Genomic DNA, 19,831 nt, shown 5'->3' with positions numbered 1-19,831 from the left:
AATAGAAGATTCTGGAGGTGGGGGGGGGGGGAGGGGTGCTCCAGTGGCAAGGAATAAAATAAAATTAAGCAGTCTTGCCAGGCATGTAAACAAATCAGCGTTGTGCATCATGTATATTCCACAGAGTCCATGCACCCCATCCCACCTGATTTGGTGGGGGGATGGACGCTTGTTGTTAACAGCCATCATGTTGAGTTTGATTTATTGGAGACTCGGAACTGTGGCTCCCTTGATTGTGTCCGTCTATATGCCTGACAATGTTCCTGGGTTTTTCTGACTCCCAGTCAATTAGACCTAAAAGTGAAAATCATTTTTTAATTATCTTAAATTCTACAGGGAGGTTTTTTCAGGTTGTATTTTGACAGGATGTTTGGTTTAGTGTTCTTATTTAGCCTTACTCTGTTTTTTTGTTATTTGCAGTTCATAGCCTGTGCCACAATTTGTTTCTCCATCTTCTGCTTCCAATTATGTAGTCTTATTTATTTTCTATTTTGGACTTCAGGTGATGTCCATATATACAGTTGCCTTTTTGGTTGCTTGTGATGAAGAAACCATTGGCTTTGTACAATCCAATCAGTCACTTTCTTGCTTCATTTCATGATCCTAGAACAAAGTTTCTGCAATTTCTGATTCTCTTCTGTTTTGTGCTTTTGCATTCCAATTGACCATGATTAACAACAAGTCCTGTTTTGGTGTGTGATCAATTTTCTCCTGGACTCCACCACATTTCTTCTTTTTCTGGCTAAGTAGAGCGTCAGCTTGGATTATGGTTACATTGATAGGTTTTCCCTGAAGTCTCAGTGATATTATTTAGACAAAATTTGCATTACAACTTTTGACTACTTTTGCTAATCTCTCCTCACTATAAGTGCCATTTCTCCTGTCCCACCCCTTTCCATTTTAGTTTATTGACCCTGGGTATTGCAACATTTATACATACCATGTCTTGCTTTACTGGGTCTAGCTTCACCTCATTCATGCTTCTCCCATTCCATGTGCAGCTTTCAACTTTCCTTTCCCCTCTGAGCATGTCCATGGCTGAAAGTCCTTTTGGTTTGAGTACAGCTCTGTCATTACCCATAGTACTACTCGTAGTTGCCCTCTGCTGTATTCCAGTAGCTCACTGAGTGACACCTGAGTATCATCTTTTGTCACTATCTCTTGTTTCATTTTGGATTGTTTCTTCATAAGGTTTTTGTAGTAAACTACTTTCACAAGGTTTACAATGCCATCTTCAATGCAGACCAAACAAATGTTATCTATGGTGCCACTGCTGTTGTCTCTGAGCGATATTCTGCCAGTGTTACCCCCCCCCCCCCAATATTGTGGCTGGGCAGTAGGTCTTAGGCACATTTAGTCCAGCTCCTTTGCAAAAGTCAGCACTGCCTCTTGCTTCACAGGAGCATGAAATCCCCACCACCACAGAAAGGTGGGTTCCTAAGGAAATGCCTTTAACAACAAAATGGCTAACCACTCTGGTGTAATGAAAAGGTTAAGTCAAGCAGGCTGTATAGCTCTTGCTTCTTACATAGTCTCATGGATGTCTTCCCAAATGTTAAATCTGTTCTTCTACCATGCCAAGTTTTTCTAAATATAAAAAAATACTTACCAGTACCATTTGCTGTTGATTATAATTGCATGACTGTGCATGTCAGTGTGTGGAATAACATAAGCAAAAGTGACAAGTCACTACCCCAAGGAATTTACAGCACAAATTTTAATAGTGGGGGGACAATAAATTGAGACAGAAGAATGGAAGGTACAGTGTGTGAATATGAAACAATGTGGCTTTGTTTCAGTTTGCAGATGGGAACTAAGTATTTGTAGCATAGGCACAATGGGAAAATGGATTTTGAAGTGAGCAATCTTTAGTCAGTTCTACAATTACAGCTGGCAACTGAGATCACAGAAATGCCTTTTTGGGTGGAGCCACAAAGTTCTCAAAAGGTGTTTTCATTACTCCAAATAGTCTCACATAATGCAGAGATGGCACAGAGATAATAAACTGCCAAGTTGCATTGGAAACATCTTTACTGTTCCTGCAGTTCCTGTTCTGACTTATTCCTTGGCATAGTTTAGCATCTCAGCTTCTTTTCTAAACTAAAAAGTGGCATCTGTACCTCTTTATCTCTAGAATGTTGTGAAGTCTATAAAAGAAACACATTACCAATAAGAGAAATGTATTTCAAGCTGGAAATGAATTTTTGTGCTGCCAATCTATTTGGCCTTTGCCAAAGATTCTTCTTTAAATAATTCTGTACAATAGAGCTGCTATTCCAGAAAATATTACAGGCTAAATACTATTTCTACTTTGAAAAGCAGACTGTCACAAGCAGCAGCGGTCTGTAGTCCATAGTATTTTAGGCCAACTACATCTTGTTACCCTTTAAAACACTGTAGGAATACGTTGGTTTCAGTGCAGCACAGTAGCATGACCACTTCTCCCAACCCTATGCCAAATAAGATAGGAACAGAATGTGAGTCAGTTGGAAACCTAATTAGGACATGGAACAGCAGCAATCTCCTCGTCATCTCACATTTTCTTCTTCTCAGGCTCAACAACATCAGTGCAGTCTCAGCCTGCAAATATTGATGCTCTCCTGCAAATTCCAAGAGACCTCTTTCAACCACTCAAACCCCAATACAACCTTGATTGGGAAAGTAAGCCCAGAGTCCCTCCACCTGTGCATTCACCTTCTGCAGAACGATTACTTCGCAGACAGGTAAGCTGTGTTGTTACTGTTAGGCTTTCACAGGTTTAATGCTATTATGTATAGCCAGGACAGCAAAGGTGGTGATCATGGTCCTCTGGGAATATCAGAGGTAGCTACAAACCTTCTTTGGAAATGGGAAAACACCAGCAGACTCCGTGAACACATCATTAGATCAACTATAGTTTGGATGGGGGGGGGGGCAATGAGGAATATCTGGAATCTCTAAGTAGGATATAATTCTGTCTGAAAATCTAGAGAGCCATTGTTTTCCTGCCTGAGTTGACAATACAGAGCTAGGTGGCCCTACAGTCTGATTCAGGTACAAGTGACCAGCCTTTGGCCATGGATTTGGGGGAGCTTTAGTTTTGACAAATTTGTAAATTTTTAGCAGCATGGCATCACTCCAGCAAATCTTCATGAAATGAATAATATTAAACAAAATAATTTATTACAGTAGAGTCTCACTTATCCAACATAAACGGGCCAGCAGAACATTGGATAAGCAAATATGTTGGATAATAAGGAGGGATTAAGGAAAAGCCTATTAAACATCAAATTTGGTTATGATTTTACAAATTAAGCACCAAAACATCATGTTATACAACAAATTTGACAGAAAAAGTAGTTCAATACATAGTAATGCTATGTAGTAATTACTGTATTTACAAATTTAGCACCAAAATATCACAATATATTGAAAACATTGACTACAAAAACATTGACTACTGTGTTGGATAATCCAGAACTTTGGATAAGTAAATGTTGGATAAGTGAGACTCTACTGTATTTGGTATTTGTTAGTGAAACTCTTTTTTTTTTAAACAAAAGCTGTCCAGCAGCCCCACTTCCCTCCTCCTATTCCACCTTTCTTTATTTCTTTCTCGTTCTCCTCTTCTTCTCCCCCCCCCCCTTCCTCTTCCTCTTCCTCCTCCTCATCCTCTTCCTTCACTTGTCTGGGAGCATGGGCAGAGGAAGAGACCAAATAATTCCCCACCCTTCTGCCCCGCAGGGACTTGGGCCAAGCTAGCAAAGGGGGGTCCTTCTGAGCTTTTCCCACCTCAGAAGGGAAGGGAGACGGGGCTGTCGTTCACGTGTGGATTTCCCCCTCCCATCCCTGGTGTGGCTGCTCACGCTCTCTCTCTTTTCCTCTTTCTCCATCCCTTCCCACCTTGTCATAACTCCCTTCCCCAACCCTCCCTCACCACACACACAGAGTGAGACTGTTCTCCTAAATATAAGGGAGAAATGAAAGAGTAATATGGGTGACAAAAATTAGTTGAAATGTGGATCATCCCAGGAAATATGAGAGAGTTGGTCATTCTAAGTAGAAGGCAGCTTCCTATCCTGAAGCTGGCAGTGGATTCTGCAGGCCCATCAATGTGTGTGCAACTTAGGATCCTTTCTGGATAGGCTGTGGTGGCACCTCCCATCTTCCTTAAGGATGGGAAATGTCAGCATGTGGCCATGATGGACTGTACTATCCACATAAATAGCTTCTTGAGGCAAGCAAATTGAGGGGTAATATACCCTTTTCTTGGAAATTGTGGGGGAAGATACTCTTTCAGGTTTGCCTCTTAACCACACCTACTGTTTACCCGTATGATGTTTTTGTTGAGTCACATGATATTCCTGATTACCTTGCTGTATTTGTCTGTTTGTCTGTGCCATTTATATTCAGCTTTCCTCCCAAAATGGGATTCATACATGTTATGAAACCCCCTGTGGATCAGTTATCTCGATGATTATATCATATAATTGTTATTGCCATTTTTAAAGCATAAGCTTCTTCTGTACATATGCACTATTCTTTTAAAAATATGTGTAATTTAATGCCCAAAACATTGTACTTACCAAGATGGGCAACAAAATTGTGATAGATTATTTAGACTTTTAACCCCATTTTTAACAATGCTAATGTCTGGAAGCAAGATTAAGAGCACGTAATACAACACATTAAATATCATTTTTTATTTTCCCAAAATAGCATGTCATACAAGTGATTACTTAATAACCCATGTATTCAGGCCATTACCTTCCTTTTCAACAGTGCAAAATAATGTAGCTAATTTGTTTAGTGCTCTTCCCTTTGATTTCACATGTGAATATGAAGCTCCAAGGTGAGCAGTTGACATTAATCTGAAGTATTAAAATGACTGACTAAATTCACAAAGCATATTAGGCCAATGCTGAGCTAGCTGGCCAACCTAGGAATACTAACAGAGAATCTAATTGATTTCATGCTTCCAGTCCATGAATAGGCTCCTTGATGTCGAAAGGATAACTGTCCAATCCTTTTCAGTCAGTCCCACAAGGATAAGTGATTGTATTAGCTAACTCCTTGTCATTTTGGCCAGTAAAAGCTAGTTGCTGTGGACTGAGAGCACTTTAAAATACCAGGTAATGGTTTGATATAAAGATTAAGATGAATTCAAAATGCAAAGGGGGGCACATTTCAAATATGTGGATGCTGCAAATTCAGAACATCCCATTGCAGCTTGGTGGGCATCTCAGTGTGCCTTTGGTGCGGGGGGGGGGGGGGGGGGATCTGGCATGCACTTCAGACTTGAACATTACTTAGTTACCTTGCAGAATCCATCCTCTTATTTACAAGAGAGTAAAGGAACATGCCAGCCTCTGAACAAGTGCTACCATCCACATGGAGAAAGATTCCTTTTCCTCCTTCCTTTATTCAAATTACATCAATTTATTTGCATGACACATTATAGCAGACAGCAGAATTAAAGACAAAATTAATAAAAGACAAATTGTGTAATAATTAGGCATGCTGTTCATTTAGTAGATTTTTTTCAAGGTGGAGTCTGAACCAAGAAACCGAGACCCGCACCATATAATTTACCTAACCGTTTTTTAAAAATCGTGCTTCATAGGACCTCATTACATGGAAGTTGAGAAGCTTGGGGATCACTATGTCTAGTAAAGGCAATCATCCCATTTCAAGTTCTGTCCTTCCATCACACGTATTTGCCTCTTCAGTTTTTCCCCGTTGTTGCCCGGGTTCCAAATTATCACACAGGAAGCCTTTTTTCTGCCCTCTCCATCTTACTTTTTTAAAAGGGGGTAAATCTTCTCTTTAAAGAAGATGGATAATTTACTTACCCCATCACACAGGATTGCCTCCTCCTGTCTCTAGCTCAACCATCCACTTAGAGCAGTCCAAGGTGTCATTCTTAAGACACCACCTCTATGGGCTCCTTTCCTTTCTAAGCCCCATTCTTAAGACACTATTATGGGCTGCTTTCCTTCCCAAGCCCCTTTCTTAAGGCACTTCTAGGGACTGTTTTCCTTCCCAAGCCCCTTTCTTAAGGCACTTCTAGGGACTGTTTTCCCTCCTAAGCCCCATTCTTAAGACACTCCAAAAGACCACCCATCGGAACTCCCCTCAAAACACCACCGCATGCTAGAGCAAGTTAGACACTTTCCATCTCATGTGTTTTACAGCTGGAAGTATGGATCTGATGCACTAGGAGCTTCGAACATGATTGCTGGCCCGTTTTCAGAGTTCCCTCCTTTCAGGACATTTTTGCCTCTTTTCAACCATGGAGGGCTATACATGACTGCCGGAAGTAGTTTAACATCATGTGATACGTTCCGTCTCCATGCTTGAAAAGAGGCTGAAATATCCACACTGGAGGAAATGCCTCAGTGTGATAAGGTCCCTGAACATGATTGCTGGAATTCCCTTCTTTCAGGACACTTCTGCCTCTTTTCAACCACAAAGGGCTATGTGTGATGGCTGGAAGTAGTTTAACTCATGTAATGAGCTCTGTGCCTCTCCATGCTTGAAAAGAGGCTAAAGTGTCCTACATGGGGGAAATTTCGCAATTCAATGAGGTCCTAACTATATTATATCAAAAATGGGAATCTCAAATTCCATCCTAGTGGAAGCACCCTGGGCAGCCATTTATTTTGGAATCAGTACACAGAAGACAATTGTAAAGAAGCTGGCATTAAAATTGTACCTTTTACTGTACTTTCTTTACAGCAGTGAGGGCTCTTTTGTCCCTCCAATACCTAACAACCCTGAGCAGCACAACCATATCTGGAGGAGCAAATTTCCCTATCTCTGTTTTATGCACTATTATGACAGTGTATTCATTGGACATTCATGCCAAAAGGGTAAACCCACACTTGCTCTTAAAATACACTTATGAATGCAACTGTAGATGTATACAACACTGAACACGTCTATGAATCATGGCCCTGGAAAACATTACCAGATAGGTTAAAGCCATTTGCATTGCAATTTGCAGTAATTTCATTAGCCTTTTAAAAACTCTTGTTACATTCCTGGCCACAAGGTAGTGTGAGCATAGTATTGTATGCATAGTATGTTTTATTAATTCTGCATAATACATGCTTTTCATTTTATGAAAATATTTTGTCCTTCCCTTCCCCTTCCTCGTTTTTTTTTTCTTAATCTTATTCATCACACAGAGTCTTCTGTTGTTTGACTTCCTTTCTATTCTTCAGTGTTGTAAAATGGACCAACCACATCCCCCACTGTATCTTAAACCATAGGTCTTGCAAGGCCTGACAGCCAATGACTAATTCCATAGTAAAGATCAGTCCATCTAATGTTCTTAAGGAACAAAAAAAAAGCTTTGTTGTATGTTAAGGAACATATTCCCTGCCAGTGCATTGTAAAAGGGCTTTTCTTCAGAAGAATGCTACTTTGATTCTTTGTTTTGTAGGCCAGGAGTGTAAAACACTCCATTTTGCCTCCATTAAAGGATTCCATGGGGAATCAGCACAGCATGTGTTGTTTTCCAGAGTGTCAATCCAACCTAAAAATAAAAATAAAAGAATGCATTCAATGTTCAGCTCTTGCTAGCAATTAAAAAAAATACTGACAGTATAACAAAAAATAAATCATCTGAAAATATTCCTTTAAAAATCCCAAAAGCAAACCTTGATTTTGTCATTTTATATAAGGGACATGATTTAATTGTGCCATAATATACAATGAGACTTGAGCAATCAAAAGATGTTGATATTTGCAGTGAGGGAGGTGGAACCAAACCCAGCGGATACCATGAGCCCACTGTAATTAAAAAGTTGCACTTACCTGCATCAACAAAGTTATCCCTCATTATGTTGTAAATAATAGCTATGTCTTTGTCATTAAGTAAAAAGAGCTAATTAAAAGTGACTCAGGACTTATTTACGCTGGGCAGTGTATCCAGCATAAATATATCCAAGAGCAGCCTCAAATCTTTTGCTACCCCTAGCTGCTTACAGAGCTCCACTCAAGCTTCTGCTCATTGTGAGTGCTTCTGCTGATATCAAAACCAGGAAGAAAAGAGAAAATTGCATGGTTGCATGAGTGCCTCTGCTGATGTCAGAAGGGGGTGTTATGTAATCTGGAAGAAGGATGAGTGACCACCCTCACCCTTCATTTGGTTCACTTGAGCACCCCATTCTGTTATCAAGAAAGGCACCCATGACAGCAAGGAGCTCTCAAGGCATTCCATGGCCAGCTAATGACCACAGTGATGGCAACATGGCCATGATCCATCAGTTTTCCCACACTGTTGAATGCAGGAAAGTGTGATAGCACCAGTGTCCCATTCAATTAGTGAATTGGGCCAGATCAGACCCAATCGAGTTGTTCAGATTGCCCCAAAACCACAAGGTGGCAACTGTCCCTAAACCAATTTAAACCAAAATACCCAGAATATTCATTGAAAGTAAATTGGCAGCCTTCCATTTGAGCTTTTGGTTACATAATGTGTCTGGCCCTCAGATATTTGTGAGTAGTTACTTCCAAAGTGCTTACAATTGCTTCCCTGCTATAATTGGAGGGGTTTTTTTGCTATAGATTTGCTATATTCTATATGCTGGAATAATTTATTTTTTCTTTCACAATAGCTGTCAATAACCACAAGTTAGTAGTGATGGTGGTGATGATGAAGATGTATAAATCAGTATAAATAGATTAAATAATTTAAAACAATGAAATAATTCAAATGAAATATGTTGACACTTTGGAACAAGTTTAGAGTGTGGAAACAGTTTAACATCATGAAGATCAGGCATGTAGGCGGGGAGGGGGGGCCTTGAGGGGCTTCAGCGCCCCCCCCCCAAAAAAACTCAGGGTGGTCCGCGAGAAGGCCTTACATTTATTATTTAAACTGTTATGTTTATTCATATCATGATCTGATCATCATGCTCAATATATCCCATATGCATGGGGGTATTGGGATAACTATACAAATGGTTTTCTAGGGTAGATCCTCTCTCACTCAGACTCGGCCCCCCCCCATCAAAATCCCACCCACCCCCAAATCAAAATCCCACCCCCACCCCCACCCCGAATCAAAATCCTGGCTACGGGCCTGATGTAGATGAACATTTTAGGTGTGAGAGGTAATCAGCCTAAGTCTGAGAATACTGGTGGCCATTCATGAACAAAAGCTAAGAAGGCCAGCAACTCACATTCTCTCAATAAACATCTTGCTAGTTCCAAATATCTCCAGCCACTGACTAGCTTCCTGCAAATCCGCAAGACAACTTTTCCATTCTGTTCTAGAAACACACTGATATTTTTATACATTAAACACCACTCACAATGAAGGTAGTGAGACACTGTCTCTATATGTGTTGACAAGTCCCCGCACTAGAGTGGAGGACTCAAGGGGGAACTTGACAGGAGTAATTGCAGTGTGCTTTAACTCTCATATTTATGCCTGAACTTCTATAGCATTCAGAATTAAAATTCCATGATGATCTCTGAAATGCCTCTTACTACTTGCTTTTAGCCTGTACTAACCTTTTTCCTCCCTGTCTATTGCCGTCTGTTCCCCTCTGAATCCTTGGCACATCCATACAGATGGCAATACGGAATGACTCCTCAGACACCCATAGCTCAGAGAGCCGAGAGAACATCCATGCTGAGGTGAGTGAACTCTCTGATCCCAATTTATCCACTCCATCTGCTGAGGATCTGTCTGTCACTCTGGTGCCCTCAGATGCAAGAGACTCACCCAGTTGGGGGCGATCAAGTGTTCGTACTCAACAACATTCCTGCAATCAGTATAACATATCCAAGCATGTTCCAGATTTGTGTGCCTGTACAGACTCCCTTCAAGAGCTATCTGCAGACCCGCTGGACCAAGAAGTATCAGAAATAAACAGCTCTTTTACTTCAGGAACTTGTTCAGCCATGAGTGCCTCTTCAGTGGTTCAACCTGAGACCCCTAAGAGAAACTTAGGCAACAGTGGCAATCTTACTTTGAAGGACTTGAAGAAATGCTACAGTGTAGATACGCAGGGTCTTCTTAAAAAACCATCATCTTGGTTAGATGATCAAAGGAGACATTCCATAGAAATTTGTTCCATGGAAAACAGCCCTCAGCATCATTCCACATCTAGTTCTTCTGGCTTCATAAGTCAGGTCTTAAGTGAAATGGAAGGCTTGCAAGGAACACGGCCGAAGAAAAAACTGAGCCCTCCATGTATATCAATAGATCCTCCCGATGAACAGGGGTTGTTATTGAGGGGATCACGTACGACATCGCCCTCCAGCGCAGACGTCTGCTTACGAAGGCGTGCGCCGTCTTGGGATTCCAAGGATTCCATGGATGCCGGGGACTCCGCGCTCCCAGAGAGTGTGTCGGTAACGCCAACCCCAAAGAAAGACTTGTTGACACTCCCTAGTTTTTCTTTTGATCAAAAAGATGTGGACCCTTAAGTTTGCTTCTTTTCTGTTGCTGGTGCCAAAAGTTCCTTTTCTCCCTCATGTAATAAATTAAACCTCTCTATTCTAAATGGCACTGATTTTTTTAAAAAAATCCAAAGAAAGTTTAAAGAGCTAGCTGGATTAAGAATGGTTAAGCTATATCACGCTTACTTAAGCAAACGTTCTGCTTGGGTAAAAGCAATACATTGTTCAGAGTCTATATGTATATTCTATTTTATTAAATTAATTGAACCTAGTATTGCAGGATGTAGTACATTTTGTGGCTTAAAGACCTGGTTTAATTTCTTCTGTTCTATGTATCTCAGAATATTCCTGAGATCATGTTTGGGGGGGTTAAATAAATATTTTAACCTTAAACCATACATATTTAATCCCCTCCCCCATTTTACTTTTTCTTTTGCAAAGCACAAGATGTAGCCATTAGTGCATTACTGAGAAAAAAATATGTCCCACGGTCAACCAGAAATGAAACTATTTGCAATTATAATGTATTTCATTCATCTGTAGAAAATAGCCATTTGGATATTTTTTACAACTGTAATGGCATTTTTAAAATAATAACAACAATAAAATAATATCCAGAATGGTTTTTATTATGATGTAGAGGTAAAACAGGAGCAAACACTGAAGAACATCTGGAATCAGTAGAAGGATTTTCAAAGGTGTCTCATATACAAAATTCATGTCATTTGGCAATACATGACCATATCTTCTGTGCCAGGTATTTGCTCTGTGCTCTATGGTGATTCCTAAAATCTTGGTGATTAATGCCTAGGGTGAGGGCCACCTTCCTCTTCTATTGCCCTTCATACATACGTTGAATGTGACCTGGGAGGTGAGAAAAGTTTGTGATGGAGAATTCTGCCATAATATGGGAGCCCAAGAGAAGTACTCAGAGGTGAAGCCCCATCCCATTTCCTTTTTTGGTGGAAGAGCTAAATCCAGTAATGACACCGTTGCTTACAAAACTAATCCAGATCTGTACAACACATGTCCCATGTGTCGCACTACCTGCCAGAATCATCAACTGCTGTGCTGAATGGCCATTCACTCCCTTCCTGTTCCCAGCACATACTTACTGCAATAAGGTTGCATTCCAAAAACAGTAAATTAAGTCTCAGGGTGTTATTAGGATTAATCTTTGTTCAGTATAACCATAGCTGAACAGAACATCATTTAAACACAGCAATTCCCATATGAATCATGGTCTCTGGTGGCATCCACACTGTGTCTAAATACAAGGCTAAATTGTTGCATTTTAACACTGCAATTCTAAATACATTTATTCAGAGGTAAGCTTTATTTCAGCAGTCTGAGTTTCTAAAAAGATGTAAATTTACTTTCTCTCAAAAGTAACTGAAATTATTAGATTACAATGCTTTAGAAAAGAACGTTTGAAATTTCACCAGCTGCTAGCCTGTGTTTTGAAGCTTCCTGTCCTCCCAACTGTCTTGTTGTCACTTTAGTACCCACAACAGAGCATGAGGGTAATTATAATGTATTTCATTCATCTGTAGAAAATAGCCATTTGGATATTTTTTACAACTGTAATGGCATTTTTAAAATAATAACAACAATAAAATAATATCCAATAAAATAATATTGTCCTACGAGCACAAGTCACCTTTCACCAATGTGATTTCCCCCCTCTACCATTTAGTGAAGCTACATTCTCTTTACTGTAAAAGAAGTCAAAATATTACAATTGTGTTGAAAAAAAGAGTCATATTTCCCCAGTTTAATTACAATCTTGCAATTGTATATAATTATTGGAAGAAAGACCCAAGTTGCAGAGGAAAGTTGCAAGTTAACTCCTTAGAATCTTAAATGTGAGGTTCTGCAAATACTATTTAATCCAACCCCCTGCCATACATAAAATACACAACTAAAACACTCCTGAGAGATTTCCATCCAACCTCTCTTTAAAAATGTTGAAAGAATGGAAGTCCCCTACCCTCCCAAGGTAATCTATTCCACTGTCAAAAAGCTCTGATAGTAAAAGTGCTTTTCCCAATATGTAGGTAGAATAAAGATTCTACCTACATTGCCTTGTAATTTGAATCCATTGGTTTGTATTCTAATCCCTCACTTACATGTTAACCCCTTATTTGTTACTAGTGATTTCCAAGCTTCATTCAGATTTCAAGTGCATTCAGGCAAGCTGTTAATCCTCTAAAATGCTAACCTGGACCTCCCAACACTCCCATCATCTTCAATCTGATTCATGAACCCAAATTGTTTTGCAATGTGCACGGCATAGTCCTAGGTCAAGCCAGAATAGCAATTGACTAGGCTAGGGACAGTTCGTCTTTCACTCCAACTAGGGCCGATCAGCACCATCCCAGTTTCTACTTCATTACTGCCATCGCACTTGCTTTAAAAAATGGGTCATTTTATTGTGGTACCCAAACTGACAAAAGATTTTTATTATTTTATTTTAAGGAAAAATTGCCCTTTTAATGGACCATGCTACAAATTACTGTTTAGTTCCATGTTCCTCTTAGCAAGTCCATATATTTTATTACTCAAACTGATTCCAAGCCCCACTTGTGCTGAATTCCTGAATTGTGCTGAATTTGGAATAGCTTTTAATTGATCTGTAACAGAGCCCCAGGATTTATAGCATTTTATAATTATATTTTCTCTCCATTCAGGAAGTTTTAGAGTGTTTTTACTTATTTTAATGATAATGTTAACGCCCTACAAGGAAAGAGTATGTAACCTATTTGGGTTAATTGTAATGGTCTATTTTATATTGTATGTTTCTATGTTGTTGTAAACCGCCTTGAATCCATTGGAGAAAGGTGATATAGAAATTTCCCAAATAAATAAAATAAATAAATTCCTGTCTTTTACTTGTGCATCTTGCCCAAGGAACTCGAAAATAGCCCTCTCTTCTCACCTCACCCTTGTAAATTCAGTGTAGAATGAGAAAGAACAAGAAGGGACTGCCCAGTGATCTCCTAGTCAAGGCAGAAAATGAAACTAGGCTGTGAATGTCTCAGAGAAAATGTCCAGCCAATACAGTGGCTCATTCTCCAGACTGATTTTTACTGTCAGCACAAAAAGTTGAAGAAAAAAATAGAATTTTCTGCTATACAAATATTCAGCAGCAGCTTGAGATCATAAGATAACGAATTAGCCCAACCTAACTCCCACCTTTTAACCCATCAACAAAGAATGCCACTCCCTGTTCACAAGATGTTGGGCTATCATGCATATCCAGAGATCTGCATTGTCACAATTAGTGAGTGTTTGTGATGACCTAATAATAATAATAATAATAATAATAATAATAATAATAATAATAATAATACATTTTATTTATATCCCGCCCCCTCTCCTGGAAGGGATTCAGGGCAGCTTACATTCACATGTACTGCTGTGTTGGCATGTCTCTTTTCTATAGACTTTTCAATCCAATTAAGTTAACCTAGCTTTTATGAACACACACACACAATAGCGCCGCTGATTTCTGCTTATCCTAACTCTTTGCAAATGTATTTAGGACTGCAGTCTTGATATACACAGTTAATCCAATTAGGGTTAAAAGAAACTATGTTTTGAACTCATATTATCCACACGCAAAGCTTGGAAATGAATCAAACATTCAAGCTAAACTTGGCATTTAATTTAGAAGATTTGCCAAAGTCACGATCAATTGTATTCTGACATTTAGATTTTGAATGCTTCAGTGCTGAGAAACAGTTGCAAAAATACAGAGTTGCCACTTGTGTGCTCGCCAGCAAATAAAACCCAAGTTAATGTCATTCCTACAAAGCCATCTTTCATTGTAATTCAGACTGCAGTGTTTGCAATCTTTTGTGTTTCGTTTTGAATTGTGATCAGTTCCACCCACACATCAAACCCCTCCATAGATACCTATGATTATAAAATATGGTTAAACTTGATCATGCTCCCTTCTTTTGCTACATTACTCCATGCATACCACCCTGCTCTTGATATCACTACATCCACCATGTTTGCATAAGGGCCTTCTTCATCTGTCAGGGGTGGACAAGGCCATCCATGGGCTACACTTAGCCTTGAAGGCAGTTTTGAGACCCTCCAAGTCCTGCAGCACCCCTCAATCCTTTTTATTACACCCATATCTCTGAGGGAGTAAAGACAAGCTTGTCATGTTTTTGACTACTCACCGCTGATTTAGATCCAAGAGATACAATTTAAAAAACTAGAAATAGCAAGTAAACCCTCAAACCATAGACGTTATTCAAAGAAATCTTCTAAAAATGGTTGCAGATGAAGTATAGTAGGAGTGCATCCTCTCTAAAACCCTAAAGGTTCCTCTTCTCTGATGTACAGATTGTACGAATATACCTATACATGCAGCCAGTGACTACACTATTCATGTGGCAAGCCAATGTAATGTAATGCATAGATACCCAAAGTGAGATGGGCAAGCCAGATTGATCTTGATCCACTCCATATGCATAGCCTCAAACTTTTCCATAAAGCTCTCTGACAATGAAGCGGTGAGATACAGTAAGTCAACCCAGTAATGGTACCTAATTTCATCATTAGTCAAAATGTACAATATTGATCCGGCTGCAACTGAATCAACAATGTTTACACAGAGCGTGTCACTCCTGGTTAGTGCAACGTGCAATATTTTAGGATAAAAATGTGGTGCAAAATGTAATTTACACTGATATAGCAAAAACTGTAACATGTAGCCTAAAATGTTTCAAGATATTCTTTTTCCAGTACTTGAGGATTTCCCCATTCTGAAATGTTGTATAAACATCAATAAAGCAAATGATTTGCTTCATAGATCATGTTTAATAAAGAAAAATCAATACATAGCCTACTGTAAGCTAATGCAGTCAGGAAAATAGTGTGTGCAAAGTACTTTGTGATACTAATATTTTCTAGTTGCCCTTTTGAAAATCCAGTTACCATACAACAGCGTGTGCAATAATCTTCATTCGAATACCTTTGCAATGGGCTTTTTTAAACTTAAGACTTCACTTTTTTTAAAACAAGTAAACTACTATAATTAGATATACAGTACACACATTCTGTAGAATACTTACGTTGATTTTTTTCTTGTATTTTTATAGAAATCAGTATAGCAATTGTTGAACCTGTCAGACATTATTGAAATAGAAGAGGACAGAGATTTCATATATTAATATGAGGGTTTTGAGCTCAGTTTAGGCATTTTGAGTTGTTTTTACTTGATTTTCCAACATGAAGGGTACCTTGTAATAGAGTAACAAGTATTCTTTGGGTGCATCTATACTGTAGAACTGATGCAATTTAACACAACTTAAACACAATGGCATCTTGAGATTTGTAGTTTGGTGAGGCACAATCACTCTTTGACAGAGAAGGCCTTATAAACTACAAATCCCATGGTTCTACAGCATTGAGCAGTTAAAATGGGGCCAAGCTGCATTAATTCTATAGTGTACATGCCCTCTTTTGACATTCAGTTCTAAACACATTTCAGAGAGGCTAGTCACGTGATCATAGATGCAACCGACAGCCACCACACACTTAGACAATGTCAAAATTTCAGTGGATCATAGGTAAAAGATTTTCCCATTGGAACTGGTCACTCAGACATATTATGGTCATCTTATGTAAAATGAATGCAGTGTGACTGCACTTTAACTGCCATAGCTCAAGGCTATGGAATCCTGGGGAGTTGTAGTTTGGTGAAGGACCAGTAGTAGTTGGCAAAGAAGGCTAAAAGCCTTGTGAAACTACAACTCCCAGGAGTCACTGAATTGTGTTGCCCTGGCTGCACCCATATTTATTTGCTGTACAAGCCGGCTCAATTCCAGACTTCTGTCTATAGTCCTACCTGGCTTTAATTCAGTCATACACTTGATTGAATAAGTTTTGTTATGTGCTGTTCCCCACTGATGGGTATTGTTTATATGCAATGAAGCTATCTGTTATAGCTAAGAAGCAGAGCGGAGTAAATTATTCATTGAGACATGTGAATAGACATGATTAGGTTTATGTTGCACATATTTAATCTCTTGTGCAGCACATACACACAGAGAATTAACAGTGGGGTGAGCAACAAGGTTGATCTACCATGTTGGGCCATAGAACTTCTCAAGCTTTTTCAGCAATCCCACATACACCTAAAAGAAAACAGTGTCTGGATGACAGAGTAGCACTTAGAGCTGCTGATGATCAATTATATATATATATATCAGAAAAAAATTCTGTTAGTGTTTTTGATCTGATGTTAAGTTATAAATTATCCACTTCTCATTGATTGAATGGTTTCAAAGCTAATGATTAATCTGATACAAATTCTGAATCAGTTGACAGCCCTATTGACAAGTAACAAATGCGGTATCAATATGATTGTTTAAAACCCTAAGGGGATTGATTGGATGAAGTCATTGTTTTCGATGTTTTATGATTCCTACCTATAGACTTCAGTAGGACTTTGGCATCTGAGTGTTTAGAACTGGATTGCTCTTGTTCTGTGTTGCTGCAGTTCTAAGGTCCTTTTGGAAATGTATTAACCTACAGCATATTGTCCCTAATAAACCTCTAATGACAAGTACTATCCAATTTGTTTTCAAGCACACCAGCACTTTAATATTGTGAATTTACTGTATACTGGTAGAAGAGAATATTCCGGTTTTGCCAGTGTATATTATAAGGGTAAAGATTTGCTACCATGTTTGAGGCAAAAAAAAAAGACTATGTAAATTCCATACTTGCAAACATTGCACATAGTATTTCTATAACTTTTAGATAGATTACAGGTTATTTAAACTGTAAATAATTTGGAAGAAAGAAGAAAAACGTTTTTTGGCTTCAGTAGATTGCACTCAAACTAATGTTTGGTTTTGGTCTAGAAAATGAGGTTTACATTTGTAAAGTATGCCTCAGTTTCCCCTTCTGTGTCCCATTGGCTATAATAACCCACATAGAATCTTTCACAGAAATTACTAGAGTAGCCACAGTTCCAACGTCCATTAACAACTGAGTAACTATTTTAGAACTTTGTATTTAATGGTTAATATATTGTTATACTGTATCAGGTATAGAGACCTAAAACCGGGCGTTTGGTCAGGACAATAAAAGGTGGAATGAATTGGATTAAATGTTTTTTTTAATGAGTGTAAATCTTTACAGATGATAAAAACAAATATGTATTATTAAAAGCTTTTGAAAATAAAAGGCATACAGCTTGATTATTTTATCTATAGTGCATATAAGATCTGTGAATGCAAAGACCACAGAGCCATTTTGGGCTGATTCACCCTTTCTTCTTTCTCTGAAGGCAAGAGAGTTTAAAAACTATAAAATTTAGTTCTCTGGAGCTGCACTGTTCCCTCCTCCTGCCTCCTGCCACCCTCCTTCCGAGACAAATCAGTTTACAAAACCTGAAATTGAGCTCTTTGGAGGAAGGAGGAAGGAAAGAAGACTGGAGTTAGAGATCTCCATTTTATAGTTTTTAAACTGCCTTCAGGGAAGGAAGGAAGGGCTCAGAATTGGTCTGCAGTTAAAAAACAACAACAGAAATTGAACTATTTATTTGAGACTGGATCATCCCTCCTCCTTCTCTTTCAGATGTAAAGCATTTTATTAAAAACAAACAGAAACTGGAGAATCAAAGACATATTTTTTTTCCTCACATAATACTTGCATCCCCTTTTGATGAAGAGGGAGTGCGACTATCATGCAGTGAAATGTGAAAGTCTGACTATTATGCAATGAAAGCTGAGACGATTCCTAAGTAAAACTGGCCGCAGCTGTCCCAACAACAGTTCCATGTTTCCTAGGCTCAGGTGGCCCATGGACACTGGATGGCTGTCTCTGACCTCCATGTCTCTGCCCCGGTGGCGAGGTGGGTTCGAATCCAAGCCAGGGAGCGCATAGATCAACTCCCTCTATCAGCTCCAGCTCCTGTGGAGACATGAGAGAAGCCTCCCAGATGGATGGTAATAACATCAAATCATCTGGGCATCCCTGGGCAACATCCTTGCAGACAGTCAATTCTCTCACACCAGAAGCAACTTGCAGTTTCTCAAGTCACTCGTCACACCAAAAAAAAACCCCACGTTGCATCTGGCAACAGCTGCAACATGACCACTGACCTTGTAATTGGAAGTCTGGTAGCCTTCTGCCAGGCCTTGGGCTTCACTAGGGAGGGTAGGAAAAGAAAGAGAGGGAATTTCAGAGTAGATTTCAGAGATTTAGTAAAAGAAGCAAAGGAGAACCTGCAACCAAATGGGAAGTCACTTACCACCCAGTTTCATCATGCTGTCTTCACTGTGATAGTCCCCATCTGTAAAAGTATTAAAATGTGTCTTGTGCAAAGTATTGAAGAGGCCTACACGCTGAAAACAATCTTGAAAGTGTGCTAACACTCAAACTACTCTAAGTGGCCCTTTCCCCACAGTTTTAGTCCAGTACTTTTCTCACTTGCGTGGGTGTCCTCATTTCTTTTCATTCAGTATTTACTGCAACAGCACACAGCACAACACTAACAGAAAGGGCTTTCTTTTTTAACAAAAAATATTTTGAAGCACCAGCTTGATTTTACCAGCAGACCTTTGCTTGAGAGGTTTCCCTTTCCATTTAGTTGTTCTGGTGAGAGACAGAAATTATTTATTTCAAGTGAATAAAACACTAGGCCTGCTCGGATGCAGCTTTTTGGAAAAACAGATTAAACCTCCGCAGCATTCACGAAGCCAACTCTGGCTTTTAGCAGCACTGGCTCATCAAAGGCAGAATGTGACTCCAACACAAAGAACAATTACAATAATGCTGCACTTAACACAGCATTTTAGAGTGGACAAACCAAGGCATTTATTTGTAGAAACTGTCAATGAAGGCTTAATTTCAAGGACAGATTCTCTCCTAATGCAAACAACAGCGAACAAGGAGAGGTAGAGACTGGAGGGGCCAAGTGTAACCCAGACACAGAAGATGTTCCCTGAATATCTTATAGGGATGTGGCATACTTTGAAAGTTGCTCCTCAAATCCAAGCATATTTTACATAAGAGAAGGAGATAGGGATATCAATTCAAGTGTATCCCAGCAAAGTTTGGAAACATGTTTATTTTAACGACAACTCCCAGAACCTTCCAGCCAGGATAACCATTATGTGTGTAAACTGTAATCACGGACAGATTATCCATGTTGCATGCAATTGCTGCAAGTCCCTTGCTGGTCCCGGGATCCCTGTGCTGAAGAATAAAAAGGATATTCCTTGCTTTCTTTTTTTCTCTGGGCAGATGCCAAATATTCTTATGTTTCTACATGTGTGCATTGCTTTGCACATGCAGTTTCATGTCCTCGCACCACCAGCAGTTGTCAAGCCCTTGCCTTTTGTAAGCCTCCTTGAGTCCCAGCCTGGAAGAAATGTTCAATACAAATAAAAGGATGGATGGA

The 19,831-nt window shown here is 39.3% G+C and overlaps 1 protein-coding gene and 1 long non-coding RNA gene across 12 annotated transcripts in view; one reads left to right on the top strand and one right to left on the bottom strand.

Moving 5' to 3' along the window:
• Positions 1 to 10,670, top strand: part of cacna1g (calcium voltage-gated channel subunit alpha1 G) — a 403,744-nt gene extending 393,074 nt beyond the window's left edge. For all 11 annotated transcript variants that reach the window (XM_062970561.1, XM_062970564.1, XM_062970559.1 and 8 more), the window contains 2 exons: positions 2,554 to 2,723; positions 9,565 to 10,670. In XM_062970561.1, the coding sequence (XP_062826631.1) occupies positions 2,554 to 2,723; positions 9,565 to 10,425 (1,031 nt within the window). In that variant the 3' untranslated portion in view covers positions 10,426 to 10,670. The remainder of the gene's footprint in view (positions 1 to 2,553; positions 2,724 to 9,564) is intronic.
• Positions 10,671 to 11,006: 336 nt separating this feature from the next.
• LOC134296237 (uncharacterized) lies at positions 11,007 to 19,418 on the bottom strand. Its single transcript, XR_010002854.1, has 4 exons — positions 18,680 to 19,418; positions 18,531 to 18,576; positions 15,489 to 15,539; positions 11,007 to 11,262 (listed from the first exon to the last, which is right to left on the bottom strand). It is a non-coding gene; the product is annotated as an uncharacterized LOC134296237 (long non-coding RNA).
• Positions 19,419 to 19,831: the final 413 nt, after the last annotated feature.

The sequence above is a fragment of the Anolis carolinensis genome, chromosome 2 (assembly GCF_035594765.1).
Source record: "Anolis carolinensis isolate JA03-04 chromosome 2, rAnoCar3.1.pri, whole genome shotgun sequence".
Taxonomy (NCBI): domain Eukaryota; kingdom Metazoa; phylum Chordata; class Lepidosauria; order Squamata; family Dactyloidae; genus Anolis; species Anolis carolinensis.
Note: the sequence above shows the minus strand (reverse complement) of the source record. Positions and strands in the feature narration are given on the sequence as shown.